General features: G+C 36.1%; 1 protein-coding gene across 1 annotated transcript; it reads right to left on the bottom strand.

The window, feature by feature from the left end:
• Window positions 1-2,380: 2,380 nt before the first annotated feature.
• LOC110861697 lies at window positions 2,381-5,181 on the bottom strand. The gene is made up of 8 exons (XM_022110821.2): window positions 5,022-5,181; window positions 4,857-4,954; window positions 4,669-4,795; window positions 4,250-4,611; window positions 3,820-3,937; window positions 3,512-3,751; window positions 2,901-3,102; window positions 2,381-2,827 (listed from the first exon to the last, which is right to left on the bottom strand). The coding sequence occupies exons 1-8, from the start codon at window positions 5,086-5,088 to the stop codon at window positions 2,806-2,808; spliced, it is 1,236 nt and encodes a 411-aa protein (XP_021966513.1). The 5' UTR covers window positions 5,089-5,181; the 3' UTR covers window positions 2,381-2,805.
• Window positions 5,182-25,480: the final 20,299 nt, after the last annotated feature.

Here is a 25,480-nt window from a genome sequence, read left to right as displayed (position 1 = left end):
GGAAAAAATTGACAATGCAATAATGACATTTATCAACCTAGCAACGCCACCTAAATATTGGTATTTCGATGTGCGTAGTTTGAGCAAACAGAAAGATAATTTTGGAATAAACATCACTTTAGTAAATGACATCGATCCTTTTAATCCATTTGACCGCTCCCAACATTACACGGTTGAACATTTGGCTCAGGCCATGTTCCGCAAAGCCAATGCGACTCTAGCCACTGCCGTTTCTGAGCGTATCAACTACGCGGAAATCGTATTAGAAGAAATTTCATATTTCCAGTACGACCGTACAATGGTCAATTTGAAATTCTCGGGATTTCAATTCTTAACCTGTTATGCCGAATCGTATTTAAGTTTTCGCTTTTACGTGGATCCATTCCAACCAGATTTATGGATTGGGCTAGGCATTTGCCTATTCGTCATTACCGCCATTATTTCGTTGTACGTTCGCTATGCCAAGGTGGAAAACGTCTCGTTTTCCCCCTGGCTTTTCGTTCTTTCCACTTTGCTAGAAGAGGCACACCCGGTTCCGATCAAGATTGACAAATTGACAATATTCCGATACATTTTTGGCATCTGGAGTCTAATGTCTGTCATTCTAACAAATTGTTATAACGGATTGATGATCTCTAAGCTAAATTCGCCGCTAAATAACGTAATTCCAGAAACATTTGCAGATCTTCTATGCGAAGATGGTGCAATACACTCGTCTGCTTATTACAATTCGTCCGATTTCTTGCACAATTGGAGAGAGAAATTAAAAATCAACCTTATTTCATCGTACTTTGAAGGTGTTCGATTTTACGAATTTTATCAAAATAAAAGTTTTGTCGATTTACAAAATCGAAACGATTCTAACAATTGCTATAAATTGTTGTCAACCCCATTCATACTTCCCGGCATTGATGTCATTGGATTTAAGTTTCTAACGTATGTGACCAAAGAGTTGGATGGATACAGACCCTGGCACCAGCCAAGTTCTGAATGGGTTCCATTGCTAGAGTGGCCCCATCTGGCGGGAATGCTGCAACTTTTGAATCCACGTCACTCCCATTTTCCAAAGGGAATTGACTACTCAAGAAAAGACCTCAATCTAACCTATATGCAGCGAAAGATAGAAACAGAAATTGTTGATTGTTCCCGAAAAGCGGTATTAATTGCTCAATCAGACCTTCTACAATTTGAGTATGACTTCCTAACCTTGAATTATCATAAGAATGAATTCCACAAAGGGAAAGAGATACTAAATCCACTTCCCAAAGGATTTGTATTCAAGAGAGAGGGTTTTTCCAAAGTGCCAAAATATTATATAATCCTGATTGAAACAGGAATTTATGCCCGAATAGAACAGGAACTGGGATATAGGGCCGTGTTGGATAGGAAGCCTGCAATTAGCCTAAGCAAGGACGATAGTTCCTTCTCGTTAGGGTTGAATGGGGGAGTTGTTACAATTTTCGTTCTGTACGGAGTTGCAGTTGCAGGTTCTGTGTTGTGTTACTGTTTTGAAGGTAGGAGCAAAATTTGTAGGTTGTTTGGTGTGCTTAAATGTAAAATTGTTAATATGATGTTTGATAAGTTGCACGGATGCAAAATACTCTCGACAAAGTAGAATATCCCTGCTATCAATTAGTTTTCGGAAATATTCCAGATTGCACACATTTGTGTAACGAGTTTTTTCTCAGTTCAGCCTTTGGCTATTTTTCGGAGTATTTCTTTGCATCTTTTTTCGTAATTAGTAATTGAGTGAGTAATTACTTGCTCTCGTCAAATGTAATTAAGTAATTAGCAATTAATTACATTTTCAACTAATTTAGCAACAATGGCGTGTTTAATGAAACACTTAAGTTATTACTTAAGTGAAATGCTTATTTGCAGATAAATACATATATGCATCCGTCACCGGAGGATACACTATGCAAAATTATTACTATGACGTTGAGTTAACTTGATGCATAAATGCCGATTACTTTTTGCATACACACACTTTTAAAAAATTAGATTAAATCATTGCAAGTCGGAGGGTATCAGTGACCCCATCACTGGCGCCATAATAACGAGCATTATCGTTTTGTAATGTATTCTGATGCAAAAATTATCATTCAGAAAAATTATCCCAGGGGTGAACATTTTATAAAGCTAATTTCCAATATAATCCGAGTATAACATAAATTACCTATCCAATTTTAAGGTCCATTTTACTAATATGCATCATATAAATAACCGACCCTGTATGTAATGAATTAAAATATGCTAATAGATGGAATATTAATATTTAATAAATATTTATTATGCGGATTGCTATTATAATTTTACCTACATAAATTGTGAAATAAAGGGTTTCGATTCCCAAAATCTTAAGCAACCCCAACAAAAATATTAAACAAAGTTATTACATTTGTTTATTATTAATAAGCTCAAACTTAGTCCAATATAATCTGACTTGTTCAAAAAAGTAGTCTAAATAATGTACAAATCGAATTCTCTTTTAACATTAACAAATCGTATTCGTGTTTAATAATAATTGGATTACACGGAGTTTTAGTGGAAAACTCGAAGAAAAAGAATTTGTTTTATTTTGTCAATATTTCGAATGCAATCTGCTATTCATTATCAAGACATGTAGAAATTGAGAAAATTGGTTATTCGTGTTTAATCGCTACATTTATATTTTTTAGCAATTTTTATTAATTACGGATATTTCAAAATTGGTCTCACATTTTATTTCTTATACTCTTTTCAATTATTTAAATAAATTTAGGAAACAAACAAATCTTTAGCCATTCGCTTGCTGGATTGATCTTAACTTTCATCGAACGGTGACCTACATATGTGCCGCGGAAACAATTTGCAACTTGAATTATTTAATCATTTATGTAAATCGAAAGCTAACCTACCGTGTTCCTCCCACACATTCTCCCACATTGGCCGGAAAATCACACGTTGTCAAATCCTGATTCCAGTAAAGACCATTCGGACATTGGGCCAAGGTAGGAGTCTCTTCATTGCAAACGTAGTAAAATCTACAATCTTGATGTGGCACGAAATATTGACCAGGTTCACAAATCGGTCCTGGCGAGACGGTTGTAGTAGATGGAACTATACTTACGATACAAATGTGAGATTAAATAATTGTTAAGCTCCTTCATTAAAAGCAAGGTTTTTTAATTAATTAGTGAATCTATCTGTAATTAATTATCTAATTAAATAGCGCGTTTAAACTAATTATTAATTACGAGTTAACCTTAACTATTTAGTACTACCAAAGCTAATTTTTCTTACTAATTAATTAGAAAATCATTTAAAATCACCAATCAGTTGATTAATTAATATTCTAATTAATTAGCTAATTAATTAACTTAATTACCAACCTCAAGAGTTTAATTACTAATTACCAATTAATAAGACAAAATATTATCTTTCAAATTATCAAATACTAATTAATTAGAAATGTGGCTAAGTTAAAAGCTCTGATTAAAAGAAACTACATAGTTAGTAAATTACATACCTGAAGTGTTTTCAACTTCACATATTATTCTAAACTGCGCCCCGCTAATGCAATCGGATGCCCGAAATTCCGTCGTTGTCATGAAAGCACACTTATACCACCACCAACCTCCAAACCCGTCCAAACCCGTCTCGCTAATTACATCCTTACCCAATTGGAACAAGCGAAACTTGGTATTTCCCCGTGAACAGGACATCGCCATCATGTCAGTTGCACCAATATGAAAAAGTGCATCCCTTCCTATTAAGTAGATAGAAAGGCAATTATCACTATTTACCAATTAGGTTAACGATTATTTTAACCCAAACCCGCGTTCGCCTCCTCATTTGCAAAGTTTCTTAAGAAATCGATCTCCTCCACGGTTTCTGGGCCGGCGATTCTCATTCCATTTTCGTGACAAAAATCTACCCCTTCAAGCCACGATTTCTAGGATTGTATAAATAAACCGGTACAAATCAATGAGACACATAGGGTGGCAAAAATGTCAGGTTATGTACAATGGAAAGCTTATCAATGGGAAAAATTCGTAAATTTCCACCAGTTACGGATTTGGGGATGAGAATTTCAACAAAACTTATTCAAAACTGATGACAAAATTCTTAAAATATTGAATTTCTTGGGCAGAATTTCTGTAACTAATGAAGATTTGCGAATTCTTCCCATTGAAAAAGTTTGCCTTGTATCCTGACATTTAAACCACCCTGTATATTCATGTAGGAATCCGAAAAAATTCGCCACCTCCAGTATGTTCGTGTCGTCCACATAGTACAATTTCCTTCCAACGCTACCTATCGGACGCAAACCTCGAACCTCATCTTCCACAAGGTCAATCAATTTTTTGGGCGCTGTCTGCACATAATTATTATATTGGTCGTTGTCATGCAAATTTTCTACGGCACATAACGCATAATGTGCTCTTCGACCCCGCGAACATGAATCGCCTTGGTACAACCCATCGCTATTGATCTTCAAGCAGTTCAAACTTCTATTTCCAGAGGGCGCTCCACCACTCCAATTGCCTACGGCAACCTCATCAAGGCGATCCAGCCAGCGAAACGTTCCCTCATTTCCGTGATCCGTGGCGGGTAGCCAGATTGATTCTGAAACAAGTATTATTTAAAAAACCTTCAACCACAAAAATATTTAATACATTTTACGATTTGCTTCCGGTAGTCCGTTTGACTTTATGAAGTTGGAGACTATTTCGAAATCCCGCTCGGTCGAGATTCGACCAGGCGCAAAGTTGTGATTATGACAGTAATTAAGGGCATACATCCAGTGGCCCTGGAGTTAAAATAATACCAATTAAACACTGTCTTCATGTCCAATTCATTTAGGAAGTTACCGTTGTTTGCAATATGAAATACAATGAAGTAGATCCCTTCCCGACAAAAATTTCGTATCCATAATTTTGACGATTTTTATCCGCGACTCCACCACCAACTGAAGTGGAAAACAAATTAGACAAATTTGTATTGAGGTGAGATTATTCATGTAAGAAATGTCTTACCATCCGTCTCACTGCCGGAAATTGGTTGGACGAATATCACACAAATCATTAAATTGAAACCGTTCATCTTAAATATTAGCACCACCAATTATAAAAAATACAGAATAAGTCTCCTCAACAAATGGAATATGACTGGACAAGTATGTATCTACGAAATGCGCAGTATTTATTCATAAAAATGGGAACACTTGACGCGGAGCAAAGGACGTCAATAAAGATAAGTTGATAAGCTGATGGACAGCACGCGTTAGTCGTGTTATGATAAGATTGCCACATTTCGTTCATATCGCATTACCAACGTTCAATCTTGTGTCTCATTTCATTTTATCTGGACGCGACAAATGCACAATTTCTTACACACTTGACATACGTAAGCAGAATATTACGCAAGTATACATATGGCTTACCACACTTTTGAGTATGGAAAAATCTATTTTCACACAATTTTATCCTTTAATGATCATTCTCACAAGCTAATCAGATACTACTTACCACGCCAAAAATTACCAACATCACGATTAATTTGAACAATCACGTCAAATCATATGTATGTATTGAAGTCAAAAATCTGCACAAAATTGTGGTCAATTTACAAAGTAAATGAAGACAATCGTCGTGTTGCAATTCAACCTATGAGAAGCTATATAGGTAAGAAGATGAAATATCCACCACTACCCGTCCCTTTTAATACTAATTCAGCTGCCCAAAAAATTTACTTGTTTCTCAAAATAAAATGGGACGTGTTTGGAGTTTTTATCAAAATCAGTCTGACTCGATGGTGCTTTTCTCTACCTCCTGAGTTAATGGGTAGCCCATGAATGAATGAAAACAAGTTCAATTTTTTACAGGTTCTCATGTTAACGCGTTGTTGCCCTTCTGGTTGTATGCGTATGGTAACTGTGTCCAAAAATATATGAAAAGCTAAATAGTGCCATTTGGTTCAAATTTGCGTATTTATGTAACCTGGAATATCCAAACTCGGGCATTAAACGTAAGTACATGTATAAATATGTAGGCAAAAATAAAGACCGGCTTATTTAATTTTGAAATCCTTCCCGAATGGCACAGCTACATATTACACAATAGATACATCAAAATTCGTCGTTCGAAATTACTAAATAAATACCTAGAGTTACGAAATAATTATAAATGTTCTGATTTTGAAAATTATTTCATGCACGTACTTTCCTACGTCTAAATTCTCAGAATGGCGGAAAAAAGAGTCCTAGGGTCGCAAGGAGTCGTGTCTCCTCTTTTATACAAAATCGAATTGCAAGCTTGCAGTTCGGGGCGTACGCAGAAAAATTTGAGGATAACAAAATTCTAAGTATGTGCCTAATTTAGCGCGATTATGAATTTATGTATTACATGGCCATAATTATTATTTTTTCCCCGAGAAATTTAATGTACCTTATGTATGTCACGTAGGCAGGTTGCCTACGTGCCTTTCATTTTGTAGAAATAATTAGAATTTCACCGAAACGATAACGTATGCTGCCGTATGTACAAATCCAATTTGCGTATGTACGTCGGGGACAAATTATAAGTAGCATTAATTACTAATAATCTCTTGTATTTCCACGAAGTTGTAATTTAAGCTATCTATATTGTTGAAACTACAGTAAGCAAAAATTTAAATCCTACCCTTTTCTATCACGTCATAAATCCATGGTTTTCTACTTGATGGAAATCGATTATTGTTATGTAATGCATCAGTCTTGTAGGAAATTTAACGTAGATTCCGAAAATGACACGCATTTTTTGTTTTTCCCTACCAATTGTGAACCACTAATTAAAAAGTTGGGGAAGATTTAAAATCCATGCAAAAAATTAAATCGTACCCTTGTGGATTTTTAATACAAATTGTGTTTAATAATTAGTTAACACTTTGAAACGCCTCGGTATACTTCAATTACAGCTATGATACGCCGCGGCATGAATTCTACTAATTCTGTGTCACCTCCGGTCAGACGTTTAGCCACACTTAGCATAAAATAACATGCAAGTCATATTTGGACTTCGGTTTTCGGTTGGAAATCCTCATCGCCAATTATGCCCATAAATTTTCGATGGGGTTGAGGTCAGTAGATCAGGCAACCCATGGGAGGGCATAAATTCCCTTTTACTCTAGGTACCGATTAATTAACTTGGCGTATTTTTGGGATTCACGTCGAATTGCAAAATTATTTTCGTCACAAGTCTCAATTTCCTCGCTCAGCGGACCTGATTTCCCTCCAGAATTGTCAGCTGGACTTCATTGTTGATGTTTGACTCAATAAACATAAAGTTCCAACATCATTCCAAAATTTTGGGGCCCAAACCATCACAATTCCCTGATTATTTTACATTGTCTTTTTTATGGATTTGGGTTTAAGGGCTTCTCCAGGTTTCTTCCATATCTTCACGACTGCAATTGCCCTAAATTTGTTGCACATGCTTGTGTCATGCTGACTGACACGTTTTCAGTCATTCAGAATCCTAACGCTGAGTTTCAGGGTCCATTTAGTACGCTGTGCCATATTTGACTTATAAATGAATGGCTTCTTGCTCGCACTTCGACCCATAAAGACCCATTCCCGGACCCTGCATCTGATTGTTTGAGTAGAAACCCTTCTTTTGTATTGTTCCTGCAGTTCAGATGCAATTTTTGAAGCCAATAGTCCCTAATTGGTCAAGATCTTGCGGATTATATTTGGATGCTCGCCCTTGTTGATTGCCGTTTTGTGTCGTCTTCAATGAAAATTGCCCAAGAATCAAGTTTTCTCCCATGTTTGGGCAAGGAATTGTATAGTTGGCTCCTGAAACTTCGTCCCCAATGCAATTTTATAGTAGCATAGTCCTTTCCTATGCAGGAAAATGACCCTCTTTTTTTCCACGGCATATGGCTATTTTCTACTCATTTTTCGGGATGTCTAGCATCATCAAAGTCAAAAAAATTGAAACCTTTTACATAAAATATTAAAAACCGTATATCAATCGAAGTTGAGTTAAGAATTATTGTTTTTAAGTGTGTGCAAGGATGAGCTGATCAAAAAACTGAAAGGGTACGATTTAATTTTTTGCATGAATTTTCCATTCTTCTCCAATTTTTAATTAATGGTTCATTCTCGGTAAGGAAAACCAAAAACTGCATATTATATTCAGAATCTACATTAAATCTATATTATAATTTCGAAAAGTCCGTCCCGTGAAATTTTCCGTGACATTCCTGTATTCTGATTCGCTGTTCAGATTCCGGCTCCACCAATCAGGGAACAGATAAGAATTATGATTATGATTATGATTATGATTATGATTATGATTATGATTATGATTATGATTATGATTATGATTATGATTAAATTTCCTTTACAACATAAAAAAATTCCTTGGAAACATAAAAAAATTCCTTGGAAACATAAAAAAATTTCCTTGGCAACATAAAAAAATTCCTTGGCAACATAAAAAAATTTCCTTGGCAACATAAAAAAATTTCCTTGGCAACATAAAAAAATTTCCTTAGCAACATAAAAAAAATTCCTTAGCAACATAAAAAAAATTCATTGGCCATTTAAAAAAAATTTCCTCGGGTTTTCGCAAAGTGCAATTTCGAATTATCTTAATTCAAAGACCCACCAAGGCCTTGAAACAACTTCCTATGGTCGCCCTAAGATTTTGATACCTCGGGATGGGCGACAAATTGGCAAACTTGCCGCAACAGGGCAGTACTCTATCAGAGAAATTCGAAGGGAACTGCCGTTTACTGTCTCAAAGGACACCGTACACAGGTCCCTGACTAATAATACCGACTTGGAGTGGAGGAAAAGACTTACCCAGCCTCCCTTGACCCAACGCCACAAGGACGCAAGGCTGGAATTCGCCAGGAAGTACATGTCATGGGAAAAAGAGTGGCAAAAGGTCATTTTCACGGACGAAAAAAAGTTTAATCTGATGGACCGGATGGTTACTCGTATTATTGGCACCATCTCAAGAAGGAACCAGAAATCTTTTCTAAGCGACAAGCAGGTATGTCAGAAACCATTTTTGACCAGTTATTTTCACACTAAACTACTTAATCAGTAAATATAAAAATATATTATTGGCTCATTAATAGGGGGTGGGTCTGTCATGCTTTGGGGAGGATTTGGGTAGAATGGAAAGACTGAACTTGCGTCGATCCCACCAAGAGCAGATTCCCTAGGCTACCAAGTAGTCCTCAAGGCAAATCTCATTCGAGAAGGTCCAAAAATTGGAGGGAGAGGGTGGATTTTCCAGCAAGACAACGCTTTAATTCACGCTTCTCGCTCCACACTGAACTTTTTAGCGAGGAGAAACATGCGGACTTTGCCCTGGCCAGCAAGAAGTCCCGATCTCAATCCAATGGAGAATCTGTGGGCAGAACTTTCGCGTCGAGTTTACTCACACGGACGCCAGTATCGGACCAAACAAGAACTGGAACGCCAAATTCACGAAGGATGGGCGAACATCCCATTGGAAACTCTTCAGAATTTTAATGATTCAATGAAACGACGGATATTTGAGTTAATCTTACAAGGGAACCTCAACTACTGTACAATCTCGATTTCCTTCGGAATACCCTTAATCGACAGATAATTTAGTGAAACTAAAACTTTGTCATAGAACATGCGGTGCAAAATCACGTTTTCGCGAAATATTTGGCGAGAGCTGCACCAAAACCTGCCATTTTCCCAATGCTTTTAACATAGCCACCAGCCTTTCGAATGCTGAAATGAACTTTATGGAATATTGAAAAATTATATATGTACCCGTCCAAGTAATTTCAGCCCGATCACGAATATGCAAAGAGTGTTGCAAACATTTGCCAATTTTTTGCAAATTGCGAAAATCGGAAAAATTTCGCAAATTTGAATGCTTCGTTACCTTAAATGCAACAAAATTTACAAGTTTAACTAATGTAAAATACAATTTTCTTATTGCAAAAAAATTGCAAGAATTTTTCAAAACTTGAAGTCCCCAATTTTTCATGAAAATTAGTTAAAATAACCAATGCTAGTCTATTTTTACGAATTATTCGAAATTATTTGCGATATTTATTTTTTCAAGTTGCAAAAAATGCGTAGCTTGATTTTTTAGTTGTTCAACAAATTAGCTTTACTTTCATTTGTATATATTTATGTAAATGATAATTTTTTAGTTTCATAAAATGATAATGAAAAATTGAAAATTGCGAACTTAGAAATTCAAATTCTTGCAAATTCTTGCAAATTCTTGCAATTTTTTGCAATAAGAAAATTGCATTTTACATTAGTTAAACTTGCAAACTCTGTTGCATTTAAGGTAACGAAGCATTCAAATTTGGGAAATTCTTCCGATTTTCGCAATTTGCAAAAAAATTTACAAATATTTGCAACACTTTGTGTATATTCGTGATCGGGCTGAAATTACGCGGATGTGTACATTTGTATAATGGTGGCCAATTGTGGATATGTATAATTTTTCAATATTCCATAATGTTCATTTCAGCATTCGAAAGGCTGGTGGCTATGTTAAAAGCATTGGGAAAATGACAGATTCTGGTGCAGCTCTCGCCAAATATTTCGCGAGAACGTGATTTTGCACCGCATGTTCTATGACAAAGTTTTAGTTTCACTAAATTATCTGTCGATTAAGGGTATTCCGAAGGAAATCGAGATTGGACAGTAGTTGAGGTTCCCTTGTTAGTCCAGGGAGGTGTCACTAAATATTAGACACTGTGTCTAGGGCTGGATTCAGTTAGAAATTAATATTAAATTAATTTAAAAATGTCCTATCTCTTACTTTTGAGACAGCCCAATTTGTCTAATTTTGGGAGAATGATAAAATCTCGGGTAGTTGTAGCGTATTTTGAATGAAACTTTGTGGAGCCATTTAAATTACCTATAATATAACAAAATATCACGACCCACGAGTAGCATATCACAGAATGAGAGAATATCCAATTTCTATCTCTTACATTTGAGACAAAGCGTATGTATGTATGTAAGCGTAATACTGATCTTAATAGAGTTATTAGTCATCATAAATATCAATTCATGAATATTTCAACCATAGCTTATAACCAATTCGATTTGAAAATTATCTATACAAATATGTAACTTTTTTTTTTAATTGCATGACTATACTTTATTGTCAAAAATAATTTTCCGAAGTTCAAATTTTTCGTACATACTGTGATAAACTAAAACTAACTAAAAATAGACACAATATGAACAATACTTAGTATATTTAGATTTCAGGAATATGTAACCTTAAATATAAATGTTAGACCATTAATGTGTCACAAATTACATTCAAATCCGTTTAAAATTAAAACATTTTAGATTGGACGCATTGACCACAAAATGAAGTTTGAGTTCGTCCTATTTGGTTATCCACCTTCTCACCAATTATAAAACATCCAAACCACTAGCCTTCACTGTAACCATGTAGCTACATATATCATTATACATTTTCATTTTCACTTGCTCATTGCATGAACCATAGCGTTCAGGACTTGATTCAAGTACGTGGTGAAAAGGCCAAATACTATGATACCTTGTGAAAAAATTGGTTTTGATAATACCTGCAGTTTCGAAAAAAACTATGCAGTGAAAAATGTTGTTGGATTAAATTTACACCCATTACATGCATATGCATTTTAAGTATTAAGCATTTTAGGTATTTCCTTTAATCGTAAGCATTAATTTTCGGTAAACAAATTGTTTGTCGCAGTAGTTTTTGATTAAAGATAAAAAGATTATTAGTGTCTTGCGGGAAGGTTTGTACTCAAAAATTTAGATTGGTTCAATAACCAAATTCACAATAGCTTGAACAACATGAATTTTTTCGCATTTGCTGTTTGTGGGCTGCCTGCAGCTGCTGCACAAGCAACTTGTATGTATATTCTCCCTTGTTTCCCGATGATACAAAACCTCGCGCAACGCCAGAACTCCAGACGATAAATACAAAAATATAAGAATGCACCCAAACATGACAAAATTTCTAAGTCCTACAACATCATTTTCAAATCCTGGCGACTTCGTTGGGGGCCAGTGAATAAGTGCTCGGTGCAAATCTGTTCCAAAGTAGGTCTTATTAGAGTAATAGGTACCTGGATTTAGTAACCCTCGATCTGCGTTACGGTGACGCCACCAGTCGAGTATCCCAGATTCTTGCAAGCCACTTAACCCAGGAGATAAAGTTCTACCAACCAGAGTGCTGCTTGACATGTATAAATAGATTGCGGTATATATGTCCGAACTCCGGAAGAAAATTGGGAAATACGCATTATTTATTGTCAAAAGTTTAATTAAGGCTTCGCACGCCACCTCTTCGTCCATTAGCACAAAGATTTCAGGAGGTGGCTTGTACCCATTGTGAGTCTCTATTGGGTGATTGTTGCTAATATTAAGTGCGAAATCATACCAAGAGGATAGCAAAAAGTTTGTGCGACCCATGATGTTGCTAAGAATGTTGTAAATGTTTGAAGTATTAACAGCCACGAGTAGTCGATGTTTTATTTCATCTGTGAGGAACGAGCTGAAATTTTTTGCACCGTTAGCAAGGCCATGACCTTCTGTCGAAGTTGTTAGAATTGGCACTGAGGTAAGTGCGAGGCTAGCTAAATCGCTTCTGAAGTATGGTAACGTCTTCGCCGTTAAGTGTGATGTGTATGTTCCACGAAACAAATTTCCGACATTCATGGCAAGCATTGCACAGCAAAAAATAATTGTTCGAAGCATCGTTCTTCGTTTTTCTCTGTATGAGTTTGCAATATATACTGACTAATCCATTAAGTACCTGACTAGGAGTAAGGAAACGTACCAAGGGTAAGTGTCACCGGAAGCAGTAATATTTAGCAAAATATTTAGGCAGAACAGTAGCAAAAACAGGAAAATCCAAGCTTGCGAATCAAATGAAGTTATCAAAGCGAACCCGTTAGATTCCCGCTTTCTACTGAAAACAACGGTTTTTAGTTCTCGATACTCTCCAACTGGAGTAATGATTTGCATTGGTCGAAGAAATACTTCCTCGCGAGTAGAATCCCATAAAATACCGGTATTTAGACGCAAATAATATAAACTCCCACTACTATTTTCCTGCGTGAACGTGATTGTGAAATTATACTTATGGCCCAGTGTTAGAGCGACGCATACAAATGGGGTGGGAGATTCCCTGATTTTGTAAATTCCACATACTGTGTGGTATAGTTCTATTTCATACTTGGTGAGCGTAATTATTTGCATCACGTTGACCTCCGTGTCCTCCATATTTCTAAATCCACTTTGGAGCATTGCGTCTAAGTTTCGCCGATGTCTCGCTCTTTCTGAGACCAGGTCTGAATACATATTCGATCTCAAGCTGTTGGCCTTCTTTTCGATGAATACTAGCTCAAAATACCAGTTTGGGAGTAAAAGCGTGATTGTATTTCCTCTAATATACATTTCGTAGACGTTGGCAGCTAAAAAACGTAACGTGTAATCGAACTGGCTTTCTGTTGGCACAGGGAAATAGGCAGGTGCAGGGATTCCTATGCGGATGAATACATAGTGAGGTTGTGGATTTTGGGACATTAAACGTAATAGATTATGCGAGCTGCTGAATACATCCAATTCCTCGTCTTCTTGCAAGTCAATGAATCCAATTCGGCAACAATCTGTTGCATTTATTGACTCCAGACCATTTTTCTTACCTAATAGGGATTCCTTAACCGTCTTGTTTCTACGAGCGTCAGACACTAACCGTGTATACATTTTACTGTCCTTAACCAACTTGGGAAAGATGAGGTTGGAGTCCGATATCCAGAAGCGTGTGTCGTCATATGGATAAGTTCTGCTGGTAAAAATTTCTAACGAGCAACCAATAAATAACTGTAAGAAATTATCAAACATTAGAATTCCGTGAGACATTGGCAAACTTGTGATCAATATGTAAAGTAACAACATATTGAACGATGGTTTTTTTCATTTTCACAATTGCAGGGATGGTCAGCCACTTTAATGATACAAATTGGCTCAACACACAACTTGTATTATGTACAAATAAAAATGTCGCGATGAATTGGGACAAAACTAAAACCTACATATACCTAAATAAGAAATACCTCAATTTCTACATGGGTTTGAGATCTAACGCAGACTACGTACATATGTTCTAATTTCCTACGCTAGATATATATACAAAAAAGACAAATTGTAGTTCGATCCAAACCAGTTCAAGTTCCAAGGTTATTATGCATCCATAATCTGTTTTACACTAGGGAGCAATTTTATTCGGGTTAAGGGAACCTCAAAATTCAAAGGACAATTGTTCAGTATCAATAAGAGATATTCCAAATCCTTTCCTAAGATTGATAAATAATATAATAGGGTTTCCAATTGTATGTCGCATATCTCCCCAACTCTGATATTTTTGGGGAAAGTGAAAAGGGAAACTTTTTTTGTTAGAATTTTTCCGATCAAAATTATTCGTTTTTTCTATAAAAACACTAATATAAAGAAAACTGGAATAAACATGGAAATACTGTTTCATACATTTAGTTAACCTTGTTATGACCTATTAATTTTGGAAATTTGAAACTTGTTAAGTCATGGGAAGAAAACTGCAGAGACCCCCATTGGCCACCTAATGCAGGGTTGGGAAGGCAATGCAAATGGGAAGAAGGTTCAAAGTGAAAATTCTGAAATACGTCGTATCTCGTCCTCCTATATCTACTTTATCATGAAAAATATAGAGATACTGGAACAACTGCTAACATCCTAGAAATATACAAAAATTCGAAGTTTCCCTGCATAAAATAATAAGCAATCGTTAAGATAGTCGTAAAGTATCGTAAAGTCTAGGCCACGCCAAGACTTTCAGGACCCAAAATCGCGACCGCGGTCCAAAATGACCTTAAAGATTCAGCAATTCGATTTCGAGAAGCAAGAACCCTGAGAACTGCCAGATTTAAAAATTTGAGAGCTAGGAAAAAACACATTAATCATCAAACTGGATACAGAAATATGACGAAATTTCAAATGAGTCCATGTTTTGTAGGAACGATATTTTTGGAAGCATATCGAATGGTCCGGCAAAAGTTTCAACATTTCTGAATCTAGTACATGTGCTTGCGTTTTGAGAAAGTAAGTGGACCCACTGAAAATAAAGAATTTGCCAGCTACTGGCATCAAAGGTGGTGGCAGCGTTATGACATACGGGTGATCTAGATCTGGCGGTGCTGAGAATTTGGAATTTTGGGAACGAATCATGGACCAATTTGTCTAACAGGGTCTGGCTATCCGAAATAGCAAAAGTTTTACCACCTCGCAGACTCTGGGTCGACTACACACATTCCAAAAAGGCATGATCCCAAGCAAAAAGTGAAGCCAACTTGACATAATTTGGAAAAAAAGACACATAATACTGTTGGATTGGCTACCGTGATGCGCAGAACTTAATCCCATTGAACTTCTCTGGGACCTAGTTGAAAAAGAAATTTCAAAATTCAAAATTTCAGGCGTGGGCGAACTCGATTTTAAAAAATTATGAACTATTGGAAACATTCGTGGAGAAATCGCTTAATAATTGGTTGAATAAATTCAAGGCTATTGTTATGCAGTTATTTGCAACAATATATGCAGGCCCAACGCATCATTTGCTACAATTTGGGATGTGTAATCCAAAGTATATATGCAGATATTAAATAATAGTTAATTCTACTCGAATAATTTTGCTATCTTTTTTTCTGACTTTTTTCACTGTTAATTTGATGATGCGGAAATTTGAACGTTTTTTCAAAACTGGCTTAATACGAATGAAAGACTAATAAATGGTGCATAAACTGCAGAAGAATTCATATCAATACCTTCGCCTGTTTCTTTGTGATGATCATTGGAATTTTGAGTTTGGTCTTACCCTAATAATATTGCTCCTTAGTGTAACACTGATCAAGACGGATTATTGCGCCATTTAATATTTAACAGATACAGCAATATATTGCAATATATCTTGGGACATATGTATCTGTACATAAATGCTCAAATCAAGAACAAACAATATAATGCAATGAGGTTTGGAATTATTGTAGAATGGTGATTTGAAGACAAATAATACAGAAACTTGGTCGGGCATTGTGCACATAGTTGTTGAATTAGCTTATCTGTAAGTTTATTCTGCACTGCTATACCAATGTTGCCAAAAGTATACACTAATTTATCCCCCAAGATGTGCAAAATTTCTTGAAGAGGTTTAGAATTGGTCCCAAAATTTCGTATCGAGAAGACGAAAAGGCTAAATGTAATCCTAAATGTAAATACGTCAAATTTTCCAATTTTGCTGGTAACGAGTTCTAGAGGTTCGTTGAAGGTTAATGCGTAACCAATACTTATTTCCTTCTCGTTCATGTCAAATATTAAATTGGTTTACCCAAACCACATATTAGTTTTAGGGGAGTTGTAATTATTTCCTGGCATAATTTGGTGTATATTTACATTTAAATTTCGAGCATATATACATACATACATAGGACGAGCTGGCAAAGCTAAGTCCAACGGAGAAAAACAAAAACATAATGATGATGTATAATAATATTTATCTTTATAATTCACGAATTGATTATTTTATTTTATGCGGTCCAAAGTTAAGGTGCTCATTAAAATTTCACCAAAAAAGAGATAATTCTAATTTATTTTTTTGTTCAGTAATTCATCAAGTGATCAGGAAATTAAAATAAATCGAGGTTGCAAGTAATTTTAGAAACTACATGTCATAAACGGGCATAAGAAAAATTATAATTTAAGTGCTGGAGAATTTCGCTCATTCCAGATTTCATATGCATGATTTGCTTGACAGGGAATGTTACCCCAGGTTTTTGCGGTCATGGGCTTTTGCTACATAGATTTTTGGGTGAGAACATCCACGTGTCCGGGTTTTCAAATTTAAAAAGGGGCACAGTGCATATATTATAACAGCAAGTTGCTGACATCTCTATAAATTTAGTAATTACTAAAATTAAATTTATAATTGCTTGTTTTGCTAAATGAAAAAATCATTTGTTTTCAGAACTTAACACAAGAAATACAGACTCACTTTTCCCCTCAAGCTTGATTACCTGAAAAACCCAGGTCTGAGTTATTTATTATAACAGTAAATACCTTTACATTTTACACATACCTACATAAATACCTTAATAAACTCGGAGAACTGCTTACTCCTCTTGCATAATAATTTACGACCGTTCGTAACCTGAACTCATAACCTAAATACATCTTTCCTCAATCTCCACCGTACCAGAATATACAATATACTATTTTTTTGACACAGTCATTATAAAAATACATGAACGGATAAGAGCATTAATAATTCTAGCATAATGAACGACCTCCAACACAACAGATTTCCACAATTTTCTATTTAGGTATTTTCTATTTTCTACCACGAACACAAACAACGCAGCCGACATAATAACTGCACAAACGTAAAAGGCGGGAAGAATGAAATCCATGGAGACCGGATGAGACTCGTGAAACGTGATGGGCTCCTGCAGATTCCCAAACGAGAGTTGAACCGCCTTAAAATAATTCTTCCGTGCTTCAAAATCCGATTTCAACGACAACAAGAGGCTCGTACGATATGCATGATTCCAAACTTTACTCAATCCGGATTCATCCATTCGTCTCCAATCCTTAACTAAAAATCGGTGCAGTAAATTTCTACTCCCAACGACTAAATTCGCAATCTGGAACGGTGAAACTCCTCTATTTCGGACGTAGCGACGATTTCCATACAGCTTAGCCACCTTGATGGAAAAATCCAACATCTCTTCTTGAAACAATAAAACGACCCTTGGATGAGTTCGTGCAGAAATTCCGGATATGGCATCATGCGCTATGTTAAATCCGGAGTCGTCCCCGCCACGCAGCAGCTTTGTTTGAAGTTTGATTACGAATCGAGTAAATTCAGGGGATTGACGGTCGCTGGATATTAATTCGGGGATATTGCGATCAATAAGAAATGTTAGAGGTGGGAGGCCATTATCTCGGGTAATGTAATCCATCGCTATCATAGGGATATTCCAATTGACAAGATCTTCAATCCCGCTCGGAGTCTCAGGTGGATAGAGGACCGCCAAATATGAATATATCGAACCCTGATAAAAGTTTATCATGAGAATGTTATTCCCAAAGATCCATACAATCACTAGGACAACGGCCATCTTTTCAGCATTATATGCCTTTCTCCCACTATCGTCCACCTGCCCGAGAAAGATCGATGTCACGGTGGTTACGCTACCAACAAATCTCTTCACCCAAGTACGCTGGCCTGCTGTCAATAACGTAAAGAACAGAGCAAGCGTAACAATGCTGATCAAGAGGCAGGTCCAAGTCTCCAAGTCCATCGGGGAGATGAAGGCTTCCACGCCGCTGGCAGGAGAGGGGTCGTTGGTTATTGTTACAAAGTTTATTGAGCTCAAGGTGACTTGACTAATCGCTTCATATGCCCGAGCTCTTTGATACGTTTCAGATAAAATCAGACCAAAATTTCTAGCGCTGATGGAGTCATTGTAATGTCCCTTATATTCTGAGAAGGTCAAATTATACTTTGCCGAAATTGCTTCAGCCTCACAAAAGTAGGGTACTGATATATTGAGAAATCCTCGAAAAAATAAACTACAGACTCCGCTCACCCTTGTCTCAATAAATACCAAGTACTTGTGCATATTCCTATTTTGAAGATTCCAAGTTTTCACAATTTCTAATAACGCGATTTCCTCCTATACTGACCACGTGATCGGATTACATGTCAAGCAAGGAATGTAGAGGGGTGCATTGGTACTCTTCTCAAATAAGAATAGTTTCGCGGTCCAAGTAAACTGAGCTGCACGCTGGTAACATGCCGCGTCACGTTGGTCAAATATCTGACCAAAGATGTATTCTTGTCGAAATACCGTGTTCGATGCATTGATTAAATATTCGCACTTTAAAGTACCCCAAGCCTCGATGTAGCCCATGGTGACATCCAGCGGAAAGAATATGACTTTAGGCCTGGTCGACTTTTCTATGTTGCTATATCCATATATTTGTTGATTTTTGGATATGTTAGGATAGTGAATTGTCTGCGGGGTTTGACACAGGACAAATTGACGCAGCGGGGAGTATGAATTAGATATCCGTACCTCTTCAAAGCTATTGTACTCGATCTTTCGTGACTTATCACACCTTTGGGTTAATATATATGTCAGGTCGGAGTCGAAAAACATTCTGTCCCAAACAGTGGTGCATTCAGACAAAGATAACAGCATGGAGAATGTTTTGAAGATCAAAATTCTGACTGGATTCGACATTATGAAATTCTCGCCTTATATTAATCTTTCGAAACTGTTGCAATCTATTAGTAAAGAACGTCACCTTTTTGACTCAATTTTTTTAACATTTATCTACATTTCGTTCACTTGAATCATTTTGTAGTAGCCAGTACTGGAATAGATTTTTAATTTGGGAATTAAATGCATGTCATGCATGTCTACGAGAGTTAGTGGCAGACTGATAGACGGACAACACGGATACGTAAGCCTAAAATTCGATCGAGGAAGTCTGCATGCGAGTCCTCCATGATTCATTTGAAGATGGGTTATATTTGTTTGGCTGATGTATCAGACACGCAATCCTTATGTAAAATGGCAGGTTATTCACGCAAGTATAGGCAAATATAGTCCACGGAATTAAAGAAATTCTCTAAGACCGCACATATTGTCCCACCTCTAGAAATTGTGTTATTTATTTATAAGAAACTTTTTAGAGCTTCCGTCGTAGAAACACTCCATATACATAATTGGCTAGCGTTTCACAAAAGACCCTAAAATTTGCATACACAAGTGTTTTCGCTACTGAATCATAAATTTTAATTTAGGATCAGACACGATTAGTGCAAATCTACATTCGTGCAACGTGTGACGAAAGTTTTTCGAAAGCCAAACTATAAAATCTACATACACGAATGAGGTGGCGATCAAAATGCAAAAGAAATCGTATCGACTGTCCATACATTAATTTCCAGATTAATCTATGAACAATTGTTGCAAAAAGTGATGAGTCATAAGGATAATCTGTAGTTTTGATAATGTTACATAATTTTGAGCTAAATCAGTTGGTTAATCTCAAGTTTTAGAACGTATGTATGTAGCTCGAGATTGATTCACTCGTATGCAATATTTGTGAAAGGCAAACCGATTTGGAGAGTTCATTAAGGAAAATGTGAAACAAAATTGATCTAATTCATTCATGGGAGACCTTTGCATAACTGAAAAAAACAGAAAAACCGGATTATCCAATAAATTTTTAAAAGCATGAATACAATACTGGAGTTACATACATCTGCAAATCGTTTAGTAAGACACTTCGTAAAATGCTCGTATTGCTTGCAGTCTAGATCTACCCCAATCTTTGTCCCTAAAGAGTAAACAAAATCACTCATTCATGTCAGTGTAAATTCTTAAAAATGGTGTTACCCTTTCGCAAAGTAAACGTAGTTTTAATCCAATATTAAGGAGGGGAGCTTCCGAGATTGATAATAACAGATCTGCTCCAAATTTCTACCAATGATAAACAGTTAGCCATGAGTGAACCTGAACCCTTGACCGGTTTGACTCCATGGCTATACGCAGCTGGAAAATTTATTTCGAAAGTTACGAATTTTTTCCTTGGGTGTGCAATTCTATATGAGTTGATCGGATAATCTTCGTCATCACAAAAATTTATAGGTCTTGAAATTGTAGCGCAGTTTGACCTTCCTCTTCCACCGCATCGAGCAACGTCCAGTCCTTATGAGAATCAATTTTTGGCGGAAAACATCCAAGTCCAATGTAGTCCTTGCCTAAAAGTGCCTCGTTAACAAAATACACTCACAAACATGCAGTTGCATCAATGTACATGTATACATACATATCTTTGTACTTTTACATATGTATGTGTCTGCGAATAGTGTTAAAAATTACAAATCAGTGGTGTATTACCAAACAAACTTTATTTTATTGTGGCGCACATTACTTATTTACTTTTAATATAATGTTTTATGAAGAATAAACAATACGGCGTATTTTTTCATAACTTATGTATGTATGTTAATGTATTTTACCTGATGGCATATTCATGCAGTTAAATTCTGATTGTGTATATAAACTGTTCAATCGTAGGACTCATTACTCGTCATATAACTATTTAAGCAATAAGATATCTAGTTGAAGTAAATATTGATTTGATTAACCCATAAACTTGTGTGTCCTTGTAACTGTTCAATACTAGGTACATACGTTGTGTTGTAAAGTTAAGCAGCATTTAAAAATATGTTTTATGGCTTGTCAAACCTGTGTCTTTGTTCAATTACACAATGCAAAATTGATTGCACAAAATCTTTTCCAAGTGCCACGCACGGATTCGTTTGTTAACTATCCCTGCCTAACCAAGTTGCATACATATATTCCGCCTTGTTTCCCGGCGACAACAAACCTCGCGCAAGGCCAATAGTCCAGACAAGAAATAAAAAAATACGAGGATATACGCAAACATAATAAAATTTCTCAGTCCAACGACATCGTTTTCAAATTCTGGTAACTTCTTCGGCGGCCAGTGAATAAGTGCTCTGTGCAAATCAGTTCCAAGGTAAGACTTATTAGTGTAAAAGCTACTTGGATGTAGCAGCCCCCGATCAGAAAACCGGTGCTGCCACCAGTAATATATCCCAGATTCTTGCAAGCCTTTAAACCCAGGAGATAAGATTCTACCAACCGAAGTGCTGCTTGCAAAGTACATATATCTTGCAGTATATATACCCGAACTCCAGTACGAAATAGGGAAATATGCTTTATTAAAGGCCAAAAGTTTAATTAGGGCGTCGCAAGCAACCTCTTCGTCCATTAGCACAAAAATTTCAGGATTTGGCTTGTATCCATTGTGAGTCTTCATTGGGAGCTTCTTGCTAACATTAAATGCGAAATCATACCACGAAGATAGTAAAAAGTTTGTGCGATCGTTTATCCTATTAAGGATGCTGTAAATGTTTGAATTATTAACATCCACGATTAGTCGCGTTTCAATTTCGTCTGTGAGAAAAGAGGTAAACTCTTTTGCATGATGTGCAAAACTATGGATTTCCCTCCCTGTGGTTACAATTGGGATGGAGGAAAACGCGATGCTATTTAAATCGCTAATCATATCTGGTAAAGTCTTTGTGGTCAGCTGTGATGTGTATGTTGCACGAAACAAGTTACCAATATTCATCGCAAGGACTGCACAACACAAAAGAATGGTTCGAAGGATCGTGTTTTCTTTTTCTCCAGACGATTTTACAATATTTACTAACTGATCCATTAAGTACCTCACCAGAATAAAGGAAACGTACCAAGGGAATACATTCCCAGATGGGGAAAGATTTAGAAGAATATTTAGGCACAATAGAAGCAAAAGGAGGAAAATCCAAGTTTGCGAATCAAATGAAGTTATCAAAGCGAACCCGTCTGATTCCTGGTTTCTACTAAACACAACAGTTTTTAGTTCCCGGTACAACCCGATTTGGGTAATGATTTGGTTGTAGGAATACGTCTTCAAAAGAACCCCGTAAAATGTCGTTGTTTACTCGCGCGTAGTATAGGTTCACACTACTACTCCCCCACGTGAATACGATGGTAAAATTAAATTTGCGGCGTAATGTTGTCGTGATGCATGAAAAAGGGGAGGGGGAATCCCTGATTTTGTAAATCCCACAAATTTTGTAGTACTGGTCTATCTCATACTTTGTGAGCTTTATTTCCTTAACGTAGATCTCCATATTCTCCATATTTCTAAATCCACTTTGGAGCATTGTGTCTAAGTCTCGCCAGTGTCGCTCTCTTTTTGAGATCTGGTCTGGGTCCATATCTGATTTCAATATGTTGGCCTCCTTGTCACTGAATACCAGTTCAAAGTACGCGTTTGGGAGTAATACAGTAACCGTATTTCCCCTAATATACATTTCGTAGATGTTGGCTATCAGAAAGCGTAATGTGTAATCGAATTGACCTTCTGTTGGTAAAGGGAAATCAGCAGGTGCAGGAATTCCTACGCGGATAAATACGTGGTGAGGTTGCGGATTTTGAGCCATTAGACGAAATAGACTATAAGTGCTCTTGGACAGATCCAATTCCTCGCCTTCTTGCAAGTCAATGAATCCAATTCGGCAACAATCTTTTGCATTTATTGACTGGAAAAAATTTTCCTTGGATAATAAATATTCTTTAACCGTTTTATTTTTTCCAGCGTCAGACACTAACCGAGTATACATTTTAATGTCTTTGACCAATTTAGGAAAATTGAGGTTGGTCTCCGATATCCAGAAACGTGGGTCGTCAAAATCGTAATTTTTGCTTGTGAAAATTTCTAACGTGCAGTCAGTAAATAACTGAAGGAAATTATCAAACGTTGGTTTTTGTTCGCAAGAAAGATGCAAAATTGCTAGGAATATTGACAGTAAGTTGGGAAACATTGCTAATAAATGTTTCATTTTTAGCTATTGCAAGAGTAAATTTGTGAAGGTAACTGGAATTGTCCGCGTCGTCAATGGCGTGATATGTAAGGACAAAATTGTGCTTATATCTTGCTATGTGAGAACCAAGGTGTATGTAATTTTTGACGGCTCATAAATACATACACGTTAATGGTTAATGCCTTGAATGTGTTTTATTTATTATTATTGTTAATAAGATTCAACAGGAAATACATACGTGCGTCGCTTAATGTTATATGTATGCTACAAATATAGTAAAGACTAAATTGAAGTTCGATCTATTCGAATTCCAAGGTTATTAAATATACATATTATATGTATTATATATATATGTATATTATACACATTATACATTGTACATTATGCACATATAATATACGTATTATTATATGTACATATGTTATTATACATAATAATTTTCTTTAGAACCGATTTTCAGCTTCGTAACAAAATATTTACAGTGCAACAACTGGGCACTAGATAAGGTAATTTTGCACAGTTAGAGCAACGATGTCAAAAATTGAGACCAATTTAGTTCCCAATATTTGCTAAATTTATGTATGCAAGATATGAAGAATTCGAGTATCGATGTCGACTCGAGATAAATAAGTACTGAAAAGTTGGCAACTGTCGATTTTAATCAAAACCAGGTACAAAAGATATGTATGTACGTCTCACCGCCAAACCCGCGAGTAGAAATTATCGGCTGCATACATACATGCTGCATGCAGACGATCTATGTATGTGATTTCCTATTCCTTCAACATTCCTTGAACATCAAAGAATTTACCAAAATTCTGACCCAAAATTGACATTTGATACATTTCCACATGCATGAATACATGACCAATTCTTCATGAGTGATGTGGAAAGGTGACACGATGCTGTATATAATCATTTGTTCATGTCTAACATCAAATTGGTTTTCCAACATAACATGCTAATTACTTTGGTTACACCGATTTGTGCTACGTACATATTAAGATTATCGAACAATAAAAAAGGTCGCACTTGGGGTACCTTTGCCGTAATCAAAATTGTGACGCATTTCTGGGAAATTCGTAAGAAACACGTGAGCAAATATTTGCAAAGATCGTACACCCGATTTTATTGTTGTTGTTGTTAAGCCTTTATTCACGTATCAACAGAGATCAATTCTTTACAAATTGGTTTACACACCATGACACAAGTATGTAGCAATATATATTTTTAAGGCATCTAATCTAATCTAACTAGTAGGATGGAAGAATATACAAAATTAACTGATGAATCATCATACATATTTACATATATCATGCATTTTTTCTTTGGTCAATTATGAAAACACGACATAAATTAACAAATTGAGAATAAGAGACATTGAATGTATGTACAGTTCAGTGGAAAATTTTCAAAATGTTACATCCCAAAACCATTCATGGAATTGTGTCTGTCTGGATTTTGCATTTATGTTAAACTTGCGAATCATTTCATTTCATGCACTTGTTCACCACCAAAACATGTTTTCATCCATACTAAATATGTAAAATCATCCTCACTTGAGGGACAGTACACTACGCATGTCGTCCATTTAGGTTTGACTGATTCAGTCAAAGCGGTACAATAAATACATACATCCTTCTAACGGAAATTATTTATATTACGTATGAACAAGCTTATTATTTGGGCGGGATAAACTCATCGTATCCTTAATGCACGGACCCCAGTGCGACTTATTTTTTAGCACTGACGTCGGTAGTTGTACGGCACAACAACAAACAAAAAAAAACAACGTTTAAATTGCAAATTAATCTGGACGTGTAATTGGTAAGGGTACCGTGCGTGAGATATTATCTCAAAAAAATTAAAAAATATTAAAAATATTTTTTGAACTATGTATGTATTCCCCTTCGTAGTGTCTATGTAATTAATTTCAAAAAGAAGGACGCAAGCGTGCATATTAATTCGGAATAGGACAAAACGGA

Source organism: Folsomia candida, unplaced genomic scaffold (assembly GCF_002217175.1).
Source record: "Folsomia candida strain VU population unplaced genomic scaffold, ASM221717v1 Fcan01_Sc044, whole genome shotgun sequence".
Classification (NCBI taxonomy): Eukaryota; Metazoa; Arthropoda; class Collembola; order Entomobryomorpha; family Isotomidae; genus Folsomia; species Folsomia candida.
Note: the sequence above shows the minus strand (reverse complement) of the source record. Positions and strands in the feature narration are given on the sequence as shown.

Excerpts from the sequence above, each read along its gene's own strand:
- LOC110861697 (XM_022110821.2), bottom strand. The coding sequence starts at position 5,088 with ATGAACGGTTTCAATTTAATGATTTGTGTGATATTCGTCCAACCAATT. Across the intron at positions 4,955-5,021 it reads TTCCGGCAGTGAGACGGATG|TTGGTGGTGGAGTCGCGGAT; the intron begins GTAAGACATTTC and ends TTTCCACTTCAG. Across the intron at positions 4,612-4,668 it reads CGGACTACCGGAAGCAAATC|AATCAATCTGGCTACCCGCC; the intron begins GTAAAATGTATT and ends TACTTGTTTCAG.